Below are 21088 nucleotides of genomic sequence, written 5' to 3' on the forward strand. Positions count from 1 at the left end.
TCAATGAATAGTTGTTGAATCAGAATTGATCTTAAATTCCATTCAATTTATAGACATTGCCTCTGCCCTTTGGTGATGATTAAAGGTAGATTTGAATATTCAATGATCTGCTAGACATTTCTACTTGAATGTCTAATACAGGGTTATCTAAAGTGTGGCCCCTCAGATTACAGCTGGCCAGGAAATACTTGTTGCTAGTCCACTAGTCCATGAAAAATTTTCACCAACAAAAATTTTCTGCAATAAAAGTACAGAGATTAAAAGCACTTAAAAACTTTAGAGCAATTTGATGGAGTAACTACTTATGTTACATACGAACAAAATTGAAGTTTATATTTTAAATGTCTTTATTTCATTTTCTAGCAACTTATTTGTGCTGTGTATTCTGGAAGTATCAGCCTGTGAGAGAAATGGAAACAAAAGCAAATTAAGTAGCCTCCAGCAGTCTGAGAAGCACTGAGTAGACATCTCAAACACACATTCGAAACCAACTCCTGATTCCCCCCACCAACGTGCTGGTCCTGCAGTTGGCTTCCCCTCCACGGATGGCTGCTCAGGCCAACATCTGTGAGTCATCCTTGACTCCTTTGCTTTCATCTTTCACCCTTTTAGGACATATTTTTAACACTGCAGCCAGAGGGATACACTTTTAAAACATAAGACAAATCATGCCAGTCCTCTGCTTAAAACCCTCCAATGGCTCCCACTTCATGCTACGTGAAAGCCAAAGTCCTCACAATGGCCTACGAATGTGGTCCAGCATAACCTGGTCCCTATGGTTAACCTTGTTTCCTACTAGTCATCTCTGGGGTTCCCACTGCTGCAGACACACTGGCCTCCTTAGGGTTGCTCAAGCAGACCGGGCCCACTCCCGCTGCTGGAATACTTAAAGCAGATAGCTTTCAAGTTTTTGCTAAAATGTTAACTTCTCAGTGAGGTCTGTCTCCATGCTATTTAAAATGGCATCTTCTCAACATTCCTCATTCTCCTTTCTCTGATCTGTTTTTATTTTTTTTAAAGATTTTATTTATTTATTTGAGAGAGTGTGTGTGCAAGTGAGGGGAGGGGCAGAGGGAGAGGGAGAGAATCTCAAGCAGACTCATGCACTGAGTGTGGAGACCATGGTGGGGGGTATGGGGGAGCGATATCTCATGGCCCTGAGATCAAGACCTAAGCTGAAACCAAGAGTCAAGGGCTTAACGGACGTGCTTCTGAGTTATTTTTTCCCCACAGCATTGATCACCTTCTAACATACTCTATAACTTACTTATTATGGTCATTGACTGTTTTTGTCCACTAAAATATAACTCTGCAAGGGCAGAAATTTTTGTCTTTTTTTACTGCTGATCCCCAATGCCCAAATCTCTGCCTGGCATATAGATGATACACCCTATAATATTCAATAAATGATTTGGAACAACCACTTTGGACAGTAATTCGGAAGTACCTATTAAAACTGAAAATGTACATATCCTACAATCCAGCAATTCTACTCCTGGATATATACCTTAGAGGAACTCTTACATACGTGTATGAGGGAATGCGTCATAGATGTTTACAGCAGAATTTCTTTGTAATGGCAAAAGATAGAAATAACCTAAATATCCCTCAGTAGGAAAATGGATAGTGTTTTGCTTTAGTCAATACATTACCATAAAGCTTCCAAAATAAACAAACTTGTGTGGATATAGCTCAGAACCAAAACGGTGAGGTAAACAGAGCAATGCCATCATTGTGAACAAAAACATGCACAAATTATTTCTACTTAGTATGGGTACATATGTGAGAAATATCACAAATGAACTACTGCAATGATTTATACCAATTTATGACAGAAGGTTACTTTTGGGGAGGGATGGTTAACTTTATAAAGTTTTATTTGTTTGTAAAATAAAAAGACTGGAAATAAATCAAATGATGTGTAAAATTTGTTGAATTTGGGGACCGTGAGTATTTTTGTGATTTTTTTGTGCTTTTTGGTATTTGAAATTTTCATAAAATTAAAAAATTGTCTTCTAGACTATAAAACCTTTAAAAGCAGGAGCTATGTTTTATTCATATTTCTATCCATCGGACCTAATATTCTTACTAGAATATAGAAGATTGTTGAATATGTATGTGTTGATAAGTAAACATTTTGAAGATTCATTTATTTATTTTAGAGAGAGAGTGAGCATGAGCTGGAGGGGCAGAGAGAGGAACAGAGGGACGAGGAGAGAGAATCCCAAGCAGTTTCCATGCTGAGCACAGAGCCCAACATGGGGCTTGATCTCACAACCCTAAGATCATGACCTGAGCCAAAACCAGGAGTCAGATGCTCAACCAAATGTGCCACCCAGGTGCCCTATAAGTAAACATTTTAATTTAAAGAAAGAGAGAGAAGGAATTAAGGGGGAAAGAAGATAAGTGGTATAGATATAAAGAGAAAGGTGAAAAATATTTGGGGTTGACATATGTGTGACTTAACACTCATGCTACCTGAGACTTTCAGCTTGGCTATGTTACTCTGAAACAGGATTTCTAAGAGAGTAAGAAGATAAAGATGAGAAAAAGCTCTCTTTTATCCATCAGATACAAAGAATGCTATTAGGATTCATTGGTTATTGTGGTAATGTTTCCCAATTCCCAACAGATATTAACCTTTGGGATTCAGGAGAAACGATTTCTGGAATTTTGATTGAGATTGGGTTGAAACTGTAAATGAATTTGGTGAGAATTGATATATTAACAATATTGAGTCTCATAATCTGTGAACATGGTTGCTCTTTTCATTAATTTAGATCTGCCAAAAATAAAAAATTTTTAAAAAGACCAATATTTATAAGCACATAAAGTATTCCAGGCACAGTATTGGGTGCTTTACATGTATACTATTAATTAAAATTTCTCATTCCTTTCATTAGACAGATTAAACACAGAAAGAAATAGGGAGGCGGAAAGGCTCAGTAATTCTGCAGTGTAAATGGAATTAAAGGGAATGTAGGCCCCATTTGTCAGACTCAATTTTGTATTCTTCAGTTTACTTAACTCGGTTCCAACGAGGGTTAAGTGTGGGCCATCAGTTATGCCTGTGAACCTCTTCAAAGCTCAGATTGTTCCTGAACAATCAAGCATTTCAAACTCCCACTGTCATGAGGACTTCACTGTTATGGTAAGGAAATAGTGTTAAATCATTGGCGGCATACAGGCATTAGAGATTAAATTATATTTTCCAAATTACACGAGAATCAAGTGTGCCAATTGCATGCTTTTTAATATCTACCATGTTCACAGCACCTGGGATTCATTTCTTGCCCCAATGCAAGAAAATATATTTCTATTTATAAATTATCCATGCAAACTGGTTTAGGCTTTTATCTCTCTCTTTTTTTTTTTTTTAAGATTTTTATTTCTTTATTTGATAGAGAGATAGCGAGAGTAGGAACACAAGCAGGGGGAGTGGGAGAGGGAGAAGCAGGCTTCCCGCGGAGCAGGGAGCCCGATGCGGGGCTCGATGCGGGGCTCGATGCGGGGCTCGATCCCAGGACCCTGGGATCATGACCTGAGCCGAAGGCAGACGCTCAATGACTGAGCCACCCAGGCGCCCCTGGTTTAGGATTTTAAAAAGTTTTTATAAAAGATCTGACAGCTCTGATGTAATTTGGGGGGAATTACCTTTTATGGATATTCGGTGACCTTTACAAACATCCATGGCCCCCAAAATAATAAAAAAATCAATTAAAACAAAACTGAAGTGGTTGTAATTAAAATTAATCAAAGTTCCTGACCTATTCCTGATAAGAAGTAAGCTTAGGTTTAATTTTTAAAAAGAATTCATGAAGAGAAACGTTATAATTGAAGAGCTACTCTTAAGGGAAAAAAAAGAGTGGATGACACTATTAAGATGGTAAGGCAGGAAAAAAAAAAAGATGGTAAGGCAGAGTTTATTTAGGACAATCCAGATAGTTATAGGAACGCCTGCAATGGGATTTTACCGTGGGGGAGAGAGAGGAGGCTCAACTCATAATACAGCATGGGCAAGTGGAAATAGATAGCCCAGGAGCAGAGTAGGGGTCAGTGAATGGAAAATTACTAAGAGCAAAGAACAAGGTTGTTTTGACTAAACCCACCTAACAGGATTCTTGCTGAAAAGAGCCCAGGGTGATCAGACTTCACCCCGGGGGTGGTGGAGGATAGGAACCTAAATACATATTGAAGATGATCAGATATTGAGGGGTGTATGGGGGGGAGTGTTTTGGTCAAACTGACTTAGGGTTCTTGCTAAAACTGGATTTTACAAGAAAATGCAGAGATGAGCCTAGGAGGTTTAGCAGCATGGCTAATGTTTGGTCAAGCAAAGAATCTTTGTCACTACCTCAAGTATATCCAGTCACATTTCTCCTAAGAGCTTTCCAGGGCTTTCTGTCCCCAGCACCCGGTCTAGAGGAGTCTAGTTAACGGTCTACAGGCAATTCTGCAAAGCCTGAAGGCCTAGAGGAGGTACAAGGCTCGGGCCTGCAAAGTCTTACACTTGATGATTTCCCCTGTAGGCAGACATGAGAACGGACTGCCGCTGGAGAGGACTGAGCACCCCCCGCAGCCAGGCTCCTTCCAGGCTCCATCCTCGTGTCCACCCCCCACAAGCAAGTGAGAGGCCTGGGCCGCGAGGGTTGCCCCTTTGCGGTCGGAAGCGCACAGCCCACGCACTTGCACCGCACAGCGCGTCACCTCGGAGCACCGGAGAAACGCGAGTAGGGCTATGCGGGTTGTTTACGCGAACAGGGAGGGGCGTGAAGGGATGTCCAGAGACGCGGACAGCGCCGGGCTCAATCGGAGGCCTCCTTTGCCCCACCTGGCCGGCTGAAAGACTACCCAGAAAGGGCGTGGAAAGGAGTGGGAGGAAAGGGGAAGCGGGTCACGAGTCAGAGCGGCCGAAGTGGGGAGGATGCCACCGGCGGCAACTCGCGGCCGCCGGGCTCCGGTTGGACGGGGTTGAGCGGAGTCTCAGGCTTGCGGAGCGGCGCGCCGACCTGCCGCGCCCCCTGCAGCTGCGGAGACCCGGCGCCCCCGCCCCGCTGACGCTGCCCCCGAGCCGCAGGTGAGTCGAGCCCGGCGCCGCCCCGAGCATCATGTGTCGTGGGAGCGGCGCCGGCGGCGTGCGGGGAGGGACGGCGATGGGGCGAGCCGTCGTTGACACAAGCGGGCGGATCAGGCCCCCGGACGTCGGCGCCATGGAAGGGACACAGGTGGGAGCCGGGTGCGAGCTGCAGCGGTTCGGCACGGCGCGCGCTCCGCCGCCCGCGCAAGGTCAGTGGCGGCTGGTGGCGGCTGGTGGCGGCCGGGGCTCGGGCGGGGGCCCCGCGGGGTGGGTGGGCGCTCGGGCTGGGGTGGCCCGCACCTCTGCCGCGCAACCCCGCCCGGACCGTCGCCCACCCGGAAGCCTGGGGCAGGGACCCCGAGAGCAGAGAGCCACCTGCGGCAGAGTCTCGCCCTGGAAGGCCCGGGCGGGGGCTCAGAGACGGTCCTGAAGTTGCTCAGCCAGCCTCTCTGGACGCGAGTGGCCTTTATTAGAGGCGGGGGGGGGGGGGGGCGATGGAAATGGGGGCCAGAGCCAGGGTCCCTGGACTGGGCGAAGGCGGCCTCCAGCCAGGCCCCGCGGTGGAAGTTGCCCGCGGCGCGGAGGCCGGGGAGGGGGCGCGGCGGCCGGCGGGCTCTCGGGAGAGCCGCTGCACCTCCTCCCCGCCCCGGACCGCAGCGCTTCGCGCGGTCGGTCCCGACGCCGGTGAAACGAGGAGGGAGGCAGGGAAGGAAGGAAAGAAAGGAGTTTCGTGTCTGGTGAAGTGAGAAAGCGCTTCTGAAGAAATTAGGTTGTGTTACTTTATCAACTGTGAGGTTTTTCTAAATATACATATTCCCTGGTTTTCTCTAACTTTCTGCAGCTCAGTCCAGTAAAGCCTCTCGTCGCCGTGAATAAGTAACCTGTGTGTGTCAGTCTGTAGATTCTAAGAGCGCGCCTAGTCCCTCGGATGGACTCTCCTGACCCGCGTCTCCGCCTACCGTGCATCCCGCGCACAGCTCCGGGGCTGTGTGAAGGGTGGTTGGCACTCCCTCAGCGGCTAGGGGTCCCGACACTTTGCTGTTTTTAAAGTGCACCCCCCGGACGCCTGGGTGGCTAGTCGGTTAAGCGTCTGCCTTCGGCTCAGGTCATGATCCCGGCGTCCTGGGATCGAGTCCCGCATCGGGCTCCCTGCTCCGCGGGAAGCCTGCTTCTCCCTCTGCCTCTGCAGCTCCCCCTGCTCGTGCTCGCTCTCTCTCTGACAAATAAATAAATAAAATCTTTAAAAAAAAAAATACGGTGCACCCTTCCAAGGGCCTCTGTGACTTGGTAAAGCTAAGCGCTTGCAGTGTAGTGGTCAGTCCTTGTGAATGAAATGCCTTGCTTCGGGGACAACTTGATGCCATGTGCTGAATAAATTAATTGTGGTTGGCTCATTTTCTCTTTGTTCCTGTGGGTTACTGTTACACGGCGTGTGTTGTTTGTTTAAAGTTTACTTTTCCCTGTTCAAAATAGAAAGGGCTTAATGTGTCCTCAAATCTGTAATTCACCAACATGCCCTCAAATCTGTAATTCACCAACATGTTTTGTTATTACCAGCTTCATTACTGTTGTTAGTATTCATGTGCCAGTTTTGATTAACATAAAATCACCTTCATTTTACATCCCATAGATAATGTCTCTTTAAACGCTCGTTTTTGAAGAAGGAAATAAAATGTTCTTGAATGAAAATCCTAAGGGATTAATAACTTTTTTTCTCTCCCTTATGTCTTTACCTGAGAGTTTCTGTACTCATACTTTGACAGGGATTTTAAGACATAAGAACCGTACCTGAAGGAGTTCTATCATAATTATTTCACTTTGAAGATACTGCATATGCTATTTTTATGCCATTGGAAATACGTTTCATGCTTTACTGACTCAGCACTATCCTTGTTAGTCTTTTCATTAATCAATATTGTAAAAACTTTCCCCATAGCTAGTTTTTATAGCCAATATCTATTACTTGGAGATGTCGGATTTGCTAAGAATGTTTGAATCAGAACCAAATGTGGGATTCTATACTTGAAAAGCAGGGTGATACCTAAACAGCGACTTGCTAGATGTTGTATTACTATAGTTTGATTCCCTCCTACCCCCACCTTGACTTCTGAGTAGAGAAGTCACTGTAAAAATATCACTACAGAGCCAGCCTTTCTAGTCTACATGGAAGCACTCTACTCTCCCATGTGGTTTGGGGTTTCCATAGTATTAATGAATCTGAGTGAAAATCCAAGAGAAGTCCCCACTTCTGGAGTGACATCTTAGTCAGTTTGGAAAAGCTGACTACAAAGACAATAAAACTAGCCCCATCCTTTTCAAAGAGACAAAAGAAATAATAGATCCGATGTACTTTGAAAAGCAAAATGTACTACATAAATATAAGGCCTCCAATAAAAATCAAATACAAGTGATGTGGCTGATTGGGATTTGGACTTAAATTGAGCTTCTGTGTTCCCCTTGGTAGAACAGTTAAGTTTCCTGAGCTTCCACTGCCCCTTAAGAATCTTGGTGCCTGTTTAGGAAGCTGCCCTGGCTGCTGGGGCTGCAGGGAGAGTGAAGCTGTTTGCTCAGTGTTGAACCCTATGCAAGGGCTTTATTTGCATTTTTATTTAATCAGAATCATATGAGGATAGGTATTGTTATTACCAATTTGTAGAAGAAAAAACTGAGGCTCAGAGAGGCTGAGTGACTTGCCTAGGGTTACAGAGGTGTCAAGTCATAGAACCAGGATTAGACACCAAACCCGGCCTTAGTTCTCTACATTACACCTTGATACCTTTAACTCAGTGGTTTTAAACTTATTTTGATAATCTGATAAAACTTTATCACTGCAGGGAAAGTGGCCATATTTTCATGTATATAAAATTTTGCTTCTAATTCCAGGGTCCAACCTACCTTCTAAAACCCTTCCATAAGCTTTCAGGTCACCCTGCTCTAACTATATCTGTTACTGAATGAGGCAGAGAGTGTATACATTACTGCCTATATGTGCATATAATCCTTACTAATAGAAGCAGCCCATGAATTCAGTAACTTTCAACTGGGTGAAAATTTACTTAGTAACTGAAACAAAAAGAAACATGACATGTTACATTCTAGTTGATTCTGTAAACACCTAAAGTGCAGTTTAGAACAATGGTGCTTACTTGAAACCAGATCTTTTGTTTGGGCTTCTTCAACTATCCTACTATCGCGAAGAATATGGATTTGTGCCTTTAGTTACAGAATGGAAACAGTCTTTTTTTCCCTCTCCCCAGAGATGGCAAATCCTGTGGTTGTTATAAGTAGCTGCAGCTCTCAGGAAGAGGAAAATCGCTGCACTTTTAACCAGCATACCTCGCCCTCTGAGGAGCTTCTGTTAGAAGACCAGATGAGGCGAAAACTCAAATTTTTTTTCATGAATCCCTGTGAGAAGTTCTGGGCTCGAGGCAGAAAACCATGGAAGCTTGCCATACAAATTCTAAAAATTGCGATGGTGACGATACAGGTAAGCATCTCAAATCATGAGTTTAATGAGGCCTCTTTTAGTAACAGGAGGAGTAAGGACAGTGGTTTTTTCTAACTTTGAACTGTATGTATGATGGAGAATGATAAATAAGGAAACATACAATCTTAAACTCCTCTCCCTTCAATATTTGTGAAAGAAGACTGGGTTTTTTCCCCCCCTTACTTTTTTTCCTTCTCATCTTTCATTAAATTACAATTTTAGTCACATAATGGAATCAGTTTTTAGGAAAAGAAAATTTTAATATTGGGTTTGTAATAGAGAAGCTGAAGGTTTCTAAATCAGCTGTGAAAACTAGCTGTTGCCCTACCAGAGGATTATTTTCCTTCCTAGTTTCCTAGGAATTTCTCTCTCTTCAGAAACTTCAAGGGTTTTCTGTTAAGGCAAGTGCTTGGATTCTCATAGCCCTGCAGTGGAAAAATGTGGAGGTAGCTAAAAAGGAGTGGCATAGGTAGTGAAATACGGGACTTCATTTTAGGAGAGTTTGAATCTCATGTCCTTGACTTTGTTGACATTTCTTGGGGAAATCATATTTTGCAATTCTTTATATATAGTGATTATGATTTACTCTTGTGAAGATATATTTTCCTACTGGTGAGAGTAATTATCCCCATTTCACAGATGAGAATATTGAGGCTTAGTGAGGTAAAATAATCTGTCATAGTCAGGAAACTAGAAGAGTGGAGCTGAGATTCAACTCAGATTTTATTCTAAGACCTGTGTTCTTAATTACTCCTAAATGTTTTAGGGAGCTCATTTAACCATCCTCTGTTTCCTAGGGTGGTTAAGAGGAAAAGTGACCAATGATTTAAGATGTTAAGCCTGTTAGTAATAAGCATATAAAAGGCATTCTTAAAAGGAACTGAGGGGTTGTTTTGTTTTGTTTTGTTTAAGATTTTATTTTTAAGTAATCTCTGTACTCAATGTGGGATGAGAACTCACAACCCTCAGCTCTTTGGCTGAGCCAGCCAGGCTCCATCTGAGGATTTTTCTTTTCTTCTTCTTCTTCTTTTTTAGATTTATTTATTTATTTATTTATTTATTTATTTATTTATTTATTTATTTGAGAGAGATTGGGGTGGGGGGTGAAGAGGAGCAGAAAGAGAGAGAGAGAATCTTAAGCAGACTCACCGCCAAGCACGGAGCCCAACAGAGGCCTCGATCCCACGACCCTAAGATCATGACCTGAGCTGAAACCAAGAGTCTATCGCTCAACCAAGTGAGCCACCCAGGTCTCCCAGAGGGTTTTTCTTAATTGTGATGTTTCCTTAACCTGTATTAGAGCAACCAAGCAAATATTACATGAAGACTCTGTAACCAAGCAAAACAGGGTGCCTGGGTGACAGATCCCCTCTTCTCAGGGGAAAGTAGTTCATTTGGAGATTTTGTGTCTGCAGCGGTAAAAGAAAGACAGGTCTGATGATAGGCACCCTACTAAGTGTTCCCTTTCCCCAAGGCCTGGTACAGTCTCTGAGTTACAGGGATTTTCTCTCTGCCATGGGTACACCCTTGAGGGCAGGGACTGTTGTTTCTGCATTGCCTCCTTGGGACCCAGCTCGGTGCTGGCATGTGGGGGGTACTCATTTGTAATTGGTCTTTAGGAATTCTCTGGAGGCTTTTCAGTCATCTGCTTCATTATATGTAAAATCCCTGGAATATCAAGCTGTCTTCTTCTTGGGATTTAAATAGGACACTTGGCTTAAAGAGGCTCTTTGGAAATAAAAGTCCAGTTAGATGGAGAGCACTGGCATGTGTGGGGTGCAGGGCATACATCACAAGGAGAGGTGAGAAAAGAAAAGATTTGCATGCTCAATTTTTCCCCAGTAAGACCCTGTACTACTTTGTGTAGCTTGATAGGGTGGCTAGAGCTTGGATTATTTCTGTTAGACCTGGGTTCAGATTTTGACTATACACTTGGTAGTGATGTGTTGAAAAAATTATTTAACTTCTCTGGGCCTTTATGTACCCATCTCTAAAATGGGTATGTTAGGAACTGTACTGTGGGATTAGTATGCAGGAAGTTCCTGGTATGGCACATAGGTGCTCAGTGTTGTTTCCCTTTTCCATATAAAATACACCCTGTTTCACTGTGAGATCCAAGTCAGAGTGTATGTTCTAAACTTACAGTGTGTGTGTGCGTCTATGTGTGTGTGTGAGAGAGAGTGAGGGCAAGAGAGAAAGAGAGAGAGAAGGTGAGAGCAAGAGAGAAAGAGAAAGAGCAAGAGAGCAAGAGATTGAGATGGTTTCAGAGGGAAGAGAAGGTGAAAGAGACACCTGGAGTGAAGTTTCAGGTATGATTGAAAGAGCTTATGTTAAAATGACAGCAGCAAAGGTAAACAACTTTTTGTGCGTGAATAACTGAGTTTCATGTAAAACTCTGGGGTCAGTCCTGCATGAATAGTAAGGATATATTATGTTAATATTCTTTAATTTAGAGATCAGTTGAAAGGATGTTTTTTATGTTTGGTCTTATTGTCACAGTTTTGATAATTAAACTGACAATTAACTATAGTCATTTGATTGGAGGCTTAGACTTATTTAAGGAACTTCTTATATTGCCTTGTACACCTGCTTCAAAGCCTTCTTGATGTCCTGCACAATTCATTTTAAAATCTACTTGCCATTTAAGCCCCTGCACCATCTGCCTCCAGTTTTTCTGCCGACATTTTTTTCTTGCTGTTCCTTCAGTTGGATTGTGCTGGGATCTTCAGTGTTTCCGCCGCCCCCCCCCCCCCCCCCCCGCCCGCCAAAGTACTAAGTTGCACTCTACCTTCTAAGCCTTTTTCCTGTGCTCCTCAAATGTCCCCACCCAAGTTATGCACATGCTTCCAGGGGTTTCTATCATTATTTCATTCTTAAGGAAACCTTCCCATTTCTTTAGCCAGTGTGACCTTGCTTCTCTAAACTCCTAAAGGAGGACTTCTCTGAAAGTGGTGGTGGGGGCAATGATGTAAGTAAGATCATACATGAAAATGTGCAAAGCCACTTTCTTTTCATTTTAAAACTAGAAGCTCACTTTATCTTTAAGGCCAGATTAATTTACAGCTACCAAAAGTTTAATATATATTGAATATATTCAGGACAAATTAGACTTGAATAGATAAATTGATTGTTATATGGAGACCTTTTATTCCCTTGCTTTTTCAACCCCTTTTTTCCCCTTCTTTTAAGCTGGTCTTTTTTGGGCTAAGTAACCAGATGGTCGTAGCTTTCAAGGAAGAGAACACTATAGCATTCAAACACCTCTTCTTAAAAGGATATATGGACCGAATGGATGACATATACGCAGTGTACACACAAAGTGATGTATACGATCAGATCACCTTTGCAGTGAACCAGGTAAATCCAAGTATGTGTGTTCTTACTTGGGAGAAAGAACAGACTGGGAAATTGTTAGCAATGTACATAATAGAAGCTGACATTCCACTGTAGAAGGGTGAACATTTTTGTGATGATATGTATAAATGATACGTATAAAACCATTTTAAAATTATTTTTTCAAAAAATCACCATCGAACTTCCACGGAACACGAAATTGAGAAAAGGTTTGGTTTAGTAACAAAGAGACAGAAACTTTGGGCGCCTGGGTGGCTCAGTTGGTTAAGCAACTGCCTTCGGCTCAGGTCATGATCCTGGAGTCCCAGGATCGAGTCCCGCATCGGGCTCCCTGCTCAGCAAGGAGCCTGCTTCTCCCTCTGACCCTGCCCCCTCTCATGTACTCTCTCTCATTCTCACTCTCTCAAATGAATAAATAAATTTAAAAAAAAAAGAGAGAGACAGAAACTTTAAAGAATTAATTAAAAGAATCAGAGGGCGCCTGGGTGGCTCAGTTGATTAGGTGACTGCCTTCGGCTCAGGTCATGATCCCGGAGTCCCGGGATCGAGACCCACATCGAGCTCTCTGCTCAGCGGGAAGCCTGCTTCTCCCTCTCCCGCTCCCCATTTGTGTTCCCTCTCTCGCTGTGTCTTTCTCTGTCAAATAAATAAATAAAATCTTAAAAAAAAAAAAAAGAATCAGAGCTAGGGGTTGGCATGAGTACCTCAGAGATTTAAAATTATTAACCATGGCCCTGGTTGTAAGTAGTCATTAAGTCTTCAGAGTTTATACGTTCAGGGGCCCTTAACAAATAATGAGAATATTAACTTTGCAGAGCATATATAGCAACTAAGACCTGAAAGCTCGTTTAAAAAATAAGTAAGGCCTTTATGTCATACATGACAATGCTTTTATTGTAACATTGATTAACTGCCCCCCGAAAGTAAAAATTACTATAGTGCAATTATGGTTCTTAATTATCTAGAGACAATCTATGTACAGTGAGGTAGTAAAGTGCTAGGATGACATATGTGTTTATGGCATCAAGGCTTTCTGTTAACCCTTGGACTGTGTAAATTGGTCAGAAATCTACAGTGATGGAAGTAAGCTGCGTAAGTTACTAAACAGAATTATGGATCTGTGTGAAAAATTCCTGTCAAAGCAGAGCTGCAGAGGCAAGTGAGGACAGATGCCCAGTCTGATTAAAGCCCTCAGAGGCCACAGCCACTTGGGGGCCCCATCGGTCAGTCCCATAGGTCACCTGCCTTCCAGCCCTAGTCCCACACACCCCATTCCTGTCCTAGAGTCCTCTGACTCAAGCTCCAGGGCTTCCCTTAGTTGGACACAGTCCTACCACTTGCCCCTGACCTAGCTCTTGCACAGACCTCCACGACGAGTCTTATTAGGACAGCAAGGAAGTTTGGCCAGAGCCTATCTTATAATGTTAGCAGGTTACCTGCAGCCCTGCACCTTGGATCTTCTATGTTTCAAAATCTTACAGAGTTCAAGACACACAAGTTTCTGTGGTCAGGAGGCTCAGATCTTTAGGTAATTCCTGGGAGGATGGCTTCACAAATAGTGGGCGCTCAGAGGGCTACAGGACCCCATACTTGTATGACTCTAGCTCATGGCCCCTGCTTGTCTTTCCAGCTCTATTTCCCATCACACACCATTGCAGGCACACTGGTCTGTTTGGGACCTCACCACACTCAAGATCTTTTACCTTTGTTTTCATTTAAGGGACTGTTTACCTCTTACACCCTCCCACCCCCAATATAAAACTACCAGTTTGGCTCAGAGTAGCTTTAGCAAGGCTTAATCCACTTACTTCCTTGAATAGAGAACAAAAACCTCAAAACCGAGTATCTCCACTGTTATACTATTTGCTCCCTACACGTAGGACATAATGCTACTTAACAACTTATGCAGCTTCTTTTTTTTTTTTTTTTTAAGATTTTATTTATTTATTTGACAGAGAGAGACAGCGAGAGAGGGAACACAAGCAGGGGGAGTGGGAGAGGGAGAAGCAGGCTTCCTGCGGAGCAGGGAGCCCGATTCGGGGCTGGATCCCAGGACCCTGGGATCATGACCTGAGCCCAAGGCAGACGCTTAATGACCAGCCACCCAGGCGCCCCTGCAGCTTCTTTTTATTACCGTAGATTTCCAGCCCCTTTCCCCAGTCCCGGTGCTAACAGAGTTTAGTGCTGTAATTACATACCCTGTCCTAGCGGTTTACCATCTCACTGTGAATAGATTAGCTCTAGTAATGAAGAGCAACTATTACATTTTAATAATTTTTTGACCTTATCATAAATTTGACAAATATCTGAGTACCTACTCTATGCCTACTACTGTTTTAAGTGCTGGGGTTAGAGCAGTGGCCTTGATAAATTCCTTGCCCTGTGGAATTTATATTCTAATGGAGGAGATGGATTTTAACAAGTTTAACCAAAATCATTTGGTTTCAGGTAGTGATGAGTGCTAAGAAGTTAACACTTAAGTTAACATAAGAGCATTAACAGTTGCCTCAGGGTGGTCAAAAAAGGCCTCTCTGAGGACTTGCAGTCTAGGAAAGAATATTCCAGGCTGAAGGAGTAGCAACACAGCGAAGGCTCTCAAAGCCAGAAAACATTTAGTATATTTGAAGAATGAAGGAGGTGGGTATGGCTGGGCTAGGTCTGGTCTCTCAGGCCTTTATAGGCCCTGGAAAGAAGCTTTGAAACATTCTAAGAGAGACTGGAATCCATCGGAGGGCTTTCAGTAGGGGAGAGACTATAATATACATTAGCAAAGGTTAATATTTATTCCCTCAAATATTTAGTATCTGTTGTGTATCAGATACTGGTTTTTTTTAAAGATTTATTTATTTATTTGAGAGAGAGAGAGTGGGGGGGGAGGGGCAGAGGGAGAGGTAGACACAGACTCCCCACTGAACAGGGAGCCCGACGCAGGGCTCAATCCCAGGACCCCTAGATCATGATCTGAGCCAAAATTAAGAGTCAGATACTCAACCAACTGAGTCACACAGGTACCCCTCAGATATTGTTTTTGGTGCATGGATACTACAGTGAACAAATAGACAAAGTTGAGGAAGTCATATTCTAAAAGGGAGAGATAAGCATTAAGTAAATAAATAAGGATATCATTTGTCAGTTGGTTATAAGTATACAAAAGTATACAAAACAACAACAACAGGCAGAGTGAATGAATGGAATGAATGGAGGTGGTCAGGAGAGGCCTCTCTGATAAATGACAGGTGGGCAGGGCAGACCAGAGTATGGGAAGGCAGTCTGTAGCTGGTTCAGGGAGGAGCCCTTCAGGGAGAAGGGAGGGCATGAACAGAGCACAGAATAGATTTGTGTTTTGGGTATCGCTGTCCTAAGGGCATTACATGCATTAATTCACTTATTCCTGTAACAGTCCCCTTAGTTCTATATGGGGACTGGGCTGTGGTGAGAGGCAGATGGCCAGCAGGAAGACCACTGAAGAGATTCAGTTTGGCAGGGGGAGAGATGAGGTGGTATGGACAAGGGTGAGAGCATTGAAGGCGATGAGAGGCAGCAGATTTGGGATATAATCTGATAGTAATGCATGGCTTTCTGAGGGACCAGAAGTGAAGTATGAGAGAAAGAGGCTAAAGGACCATTTCTAAGTTGTGGCTTCTACGCGAAGCTGAGTGGCTTATGGAGTCACTGATTGAGAAGGGCATTTTCACGGAAGGAGTTGGTTTTTCTATTTGCACATTTATGTTTGAGATACGTCTTAGACACCAGAGGTGTCATGCGGGCAGACTGCTACCCATGTATGGAATTCAGTGGAGAGGTCAGGAGATATAAATTTGGAAGTCATCAGCATATAGATAGTGTTTCAACATGGGACTGGTTGAGATCACTTATGGAGAGAATGCAGCTGAAGAAATCAAGGACTGAATCCAAGGATACTCTGAGACGTAGAGGTTGGCAAGAGCAGAATTCAGCAAAGGAGACTGAGGTGGAGAGCCTGTGTCTCAGAAGTCAAGTGAAGGAAGTATTCTGTGAAAGGGAAAGCACTCAGCTGCATCAAACACCGTCGGCAGACTAAGTTAAATGAGAACTGAGTACCATGTATCAGATCTGGTAAAATGCTGCTCTTGGTGGCCTGGACGAGGCCCAGTTCAGCATTCATCCCATAGGCTCAGATTATAAATGATTTATTTCACTTAATTTAGGCATGTTTCACACGCACTGTTTAGTAGGATTATTTAGCTCTGTGTCCATCCCCCTAAATTGTTAATTCCAGGGGACGGACACCATATCACTCTCTTTGTATCACTAATTGTGCCAAACAGCATTGTTCATAGTAAGCTCTGAAGCACGTTTTTTTCTTCTACAGAAATCCATTCAGAGTTTATTTATTTATTTTTTTAAGATTTTATTTATCTGACAGAGAGAGACACAGCGAGAGAGGGAACACAAGCAGGGGGAGCGGGAGAGGGAGAAGCAGGCCTCCTGCTGAGCAGGGAGCCCGATGCGGGGCTCGATCCCAGGACCCTGGGATCATGACCTGAGCCGAAGGCAGCGCTTAACGACTGAGCCACCCAGGCGCCCTCATTCAGAGTTTAAATTGATGATTATTCCAAAGTACCATGAGATCCTCATTTGTAAAATTACATTTTATTTTATTTATAGGACTCCCTAGGACGAGGGAATATTGCCGTGAAAGTGACTAACCTGTATTCTTGCAGTGATAAAGATGCAACAGTTTTGTTTGTTTTTTGAAAAAGTTTTGCAAGTTAGCTTGGAACAATTGTATCCCCCTTCCTATATTACAACAGCAAAGCGGAACTCTGACCTTAATAAGAAATGGTTCAGAGATAAAGTTTGTATTCACACTGAATGCGAAAAATCAATTCCTGCGCTTAGTTCTTTAAAGAAGGAAGGATCACAGAGTTGATGTGCTGTAAGTCTTTAATTTTGTAGACAAGGAACCAGAGGCTCAGGAAATTTGTGACTTGCCCACACTCACAGAAATGAGACTGGAGCCCAGAACTCTAATTTGGGAGTGCTTTCTGAAGGCTACTGTCCTGGTGCACAGTAGCATGTCATGTGCTCTGCATATCGACGTGAACGTGAACGGCAGCGTCTCCACCCAGAAAGCAGGTTAGAACCTGCCCGTTTCATAGGCAGGGTGGGTAGGCAATCATGTCTTCATTTTTGTCTGGCTGGTGTTCCCATTCTGTTTCTCTTTTCGGTTTGAAGTACTTGCAGCTCCGCAACACGTCGGTTGGGAATCATGCTTACGAGAACAAGGGCATGGAGCAGTCTGCTCTGGCCATCTGTCAGCACTTCTACAGGCAAGGAAGCATCTATCCTGGAAATGATACCTTTGACATTGATCCAGAAATCGAAACTGGTGAGGTTCTTCAAGAAACTGGAGCTTCCATTTTTCTTTTAACTCCTTGATTTATCCTTAAAATCAGTAATTTCATCTCTGAAGATGTTCATTTGGTCTGTGCTATTAGGTCATAGTAAGAATATTTGTGGGAGTTATTATGTGTCAGGTACTGTCCCAAGCCCTTTACTGTAACTCATGATTTTTAAAAACAACAGCAAGAACAAACCAATAAGGCAAGATATATTATTTTTTTTAAAGATTTTATTTATTTATTTGAGAGAGAGAGAATGAGGGACAGAGAGCATGAGAGGGAGGAGGGTCAGAGGGAGAAGCAGACTCCCCGCTGAGCAGGGAGCCCGATGCGGGACTCGAACCCGGGACTCCAGGATCATGACCTGAGCCAAAGGCAGTCGCCTAACCAACTGAGCCACCCAGGCGCCCCAAGAGTCTGATGCTTAAACTCACCCAGGTGCCCCAAGGCAAGATATATTATTATCCTCAATTTAGAGAAGACTAAAGTATGGCTCAGAGAGTTCAGTGATATGGTCCAGATGGAGCTGGTAAGAGGTAGTGCTGAAATTTGATCCAGGCTATCTGTGCTCTGAGCTACATTCTTAGCCTCTATATTCCAATTCCTCTTGCATTGGATAAGCCAGTTATATAAACTTATACTATCCTTATAAAACATTGTACTTGCAAAGTCATCATGTATATAAAACTCCCTCCCCTCAACTGCACTTCTCTACTTAGTATCTTTGATGGTGGGTTTTAGGGAGGAACCAGAACCAGGAATTAGAATAGAATGGCTTATTATTATTATTATTTTATTTTTATTTATTTATTTTTTTAAGTAGGCTCCATGCCCAGAGTGGAGCCCAGTGCAGGGCTTGAACTCACAACCCTGAGATCAAGATCTGAGCTGAAATCAAGGGTTGGTCACTTAACCAACTAAACCACCCAGGTGCCCTTGAGTGGCTTATTCTTATTAGCAAAGTTCTATTTACAATGTGTACCTAAAATACTAACTTAAGTCTTTGAGTTAAAAATTAAGTATCCGGATACTTTTAACAATAGTCACTGGGACGGTTTTTGGAGAGGGATAGTCAAGGATTACAGTACAGATTAGTGAAATCTCCTAAAATGCTGTCTTCCTTTTTTTTTTTAATTTTAAAATAAAATAGTATTTTAAAAAATAGATCCTTTAAATTTAGAAAATTTTATCTTAGGTACTGTAAGTGCTTCACACTTATGCTTAGGATACAAAAAAGGGAGAAGGGATGCAAAGTTTAGGCTCACAAAGGCAGGAAGGAAGAGAACATTCTATAGGAGACTAATGAGACAGAGTTCAGGTTCAGGTCTCCTACCCTTCACTCACTCCAGAAATGTAGCCACTTGCATCTTAAAAACAAATGACTCATTGTAACCAAGCAATATTGACCTTTAGCTTTTAAATCTTAATTCAGAAGAACGGTAGAATCTGAATATCTAGTCTTAAATATATTATCCTTCCAAGATGCAGTTCACTTATTTATTTTAGGCAATATACATAATGTTTTGTTCCTTTCTATGGCAGAATGTTTCTTCGTAGAGCCAGACGAACCTTTTCACATCGGAACAGTGGAAGGAAATAAATTCAACTTAACGCTGGACTTTCATAGGTGAGGGAAGCAGTTGGGAGTGTACCTTGTGTGTCTGGGTGTGTATGTTTTCACTGCACTAAAGCCTCCTCTGTTTCCTAGACTCCTAACTGTGGAGCTGCAGTTTAAACTGAAGGCCATTAATCTGCAGACCATTCGTCATCACGAGCTCCCTGACTGTTACGACTTTACTCTGACTGTAAGCGTGGGCTGGGCTGAATTTTGTCCCTGGCTGAAGAAAAATTGTTTGATTTCGTTACATGTTTCATCTACCCCTATTAAAGCGTGGTCAGATATATAGGATGTTTCCACTTGAATGTGCCCAGGGGAAACATTGGTACAGCTGGCTCTGTTTTGTTACGGTAACTTGTTTACTTGTTAATTATCTATCCTCTGTACCTCAGTGGAAGTCCTGTGAGGGCGGGGACCTTGCCTCCAGTATTCGGACCAGTGCCTGGCACAGGGGAGGTGTTCAATACAAAAGTAGCAGAGAGCTTGTAGGTCCTCTGTAGTTGGCTCATACCAGTCTGTGGCTCTCTGCTTACGGTCATTGCCAGGGGTTCTGGCTGCTGAGGCTCCTCACTGTAGATGTGTGCAGCCTTTGGGTTATTGCTCACAGTGCCTTTCTTGGGCCACCTCCGGATGCTCTGGTTCCTCCCCCTTCAGCCCACCCTGCCACATCTCTGTTCTCTACATTCCAGTTGCAAAAGGAGCTATTAATGCTCTCTAGATAGCACAAGGTGCCTCCCATGTGAGCTCATCAGCCCGTGAGGCTCAGGGTCAGTAATCCAGTGCTGTGTGGGGCATACGTGGAACAGCATTTGATACAACTCGCCTTCACACAGTCCAGATTGCTGTTACTTCAGCAGCAGTTTGTACCAGAGCTCTGTCCTTGATATTCAACTAATGGGCTATGAGAAATCAAGTTTTCAGAGGTTGAGGTTAAAAAAATTTCCAAATATAGTGTAATTAAGAATTATGCGTATTATTTAACAGGAAAAAGCACTAATACTATATAAGACTATTTTGTGTTAGGCTACAAATTTTGATCCTAATATTAACTGGGAAGTTACGAATTTTCAATATTACTTGACTTTTTTTTTTAAAAATTGAGCTATTAGGGGCACCTGGGTGACTCAGTCGTTAAGCGTCTGCCTTTGGCTCAGGTCATGATCCCAGGGTCCTGGGATCGAGCCCCTCATTGGGCTCCCTGCTCGGTGGGAAGCCTGCTTCTCCCTCTCCCACTCCCCCTGCTTGTGTTCCCTCTCTCACTGTGTCTCTCTCTGTCAAATAAATAAATAAAATCTTAAAAAAAAAATAAAAAAAAATAAAAAATTGAGCTATTATCCAGTCTTGTCTCTTCTCCCTCCTTTCCCTTACCACCCCCTGCACCACTCTCGAACTGAGAAGTGGCACTTTTCAGAAGTTTTATAATCCTCAAGGCTCAGCTCAACTGACACCGTCTTCCTGGACCCTCTTTGTGATGCTTCAGTTAGGAACACATTCTGTGCTCTGAACTCCAGGGTTTTATTTTTGGTTTTGTTTTTATATTTTAATGGGCTCACCCACCTTCTCTTTTGTTTTAGGATTTTCTAGGCTTTTGTCATCAACTCTGCTAGACTGAAAGCTGCTTGAAGGCAGGGATCATTTTATTAATCTTTGCATCCCTCAAAGAACATAGTAGGTGACTCAAATATTTGTGGAATGAATAAATGAAACATTTGTAAACTGCAGACCCTTTCCCATGACTCAGTACAGTGGTGAGAGCAAACTGGCCCGTTAGCCACAGGTGGATGTTCTGTTTTTCCTGTTACTGCAGATTTGACCCAACTATGCCTGTGCCTTGTGGATTTAACGGTGTGTCTCACAGAACTGTAGTGGAACTGATGCCCTACAGGGTAGTTTATTTTTTTATTTTTTATTTTTTTAAAATATTTTATTTATTTATTTGACAGACAGAGAGAGAGAGAGAGAGAGAGCCCAAGCAGAGGGAGTAACAGGCAGAGGGAAAGAGAGAAGCAGGCTCCCGGCCAAGCAGGGAGCCCGATGTGGGGCTCGATCCCAGGACCCTGGGATCATGACCTGAGCTGAAGGCAGACGCCCAACCAACTGAGCCACCCAGGCGCCCCAACAGGCTAGTTTAATAATAAACACAATTAGTGCAACTTTATGGTTATAAG

General features: G+C 43.2%; 1 protein-coding gene across 1 annotated transcript in view; it reads left to right on the forward strand.

Moving 5' to 3' along the window:
* Positions 1–5058: 5058 nt before the first annotated feature.
* Positions 5059–21088, forward strand: part of MCOLN3 (mucolipin 3) — a 28996-nt gene continuing 12966 nt past the window's right edge. Inside the window, exons 1-6 of the mRNA XM_035018146.1 lie at positions 5059–5077; positions 8335–8564; positions 11754–11921; positions 17136–17289; positions 18845–18929; positions 19011–19107. Of these exons, the coding sequence (XP_034874037.1) occupies positions 8337–8564; positions 11754–11921; positions 17136–17289; positions 18845–18929; positions 19011–19107 (732 nt within the window). The 5' untranslated portion in view covers positions 5059–5077; positions 8335–8336. The remainder of the gene's footprint in view (positions 5078–8334; positions 8565–11753; positions 11922–17135; positions 17290–18844; positions 18930–19010; positions 19108–21088) is intronic.

Source organism: Mirounga leonina, unplaced genomic scaffold (assembly GCF_011800145.1).
Source record: "Mirounga leonina isolate KUSES-001 unplaced genomic scaffold, KU_Mleo_1.0 Mir_173, whole genome shotgun sequence".
Classification (NCBI taxonomy): Eukaryota; Metazoa; Chordata; class Mammalia; order Carnivora; family Phocidae; genus Mirounga; species Mirounga leonina.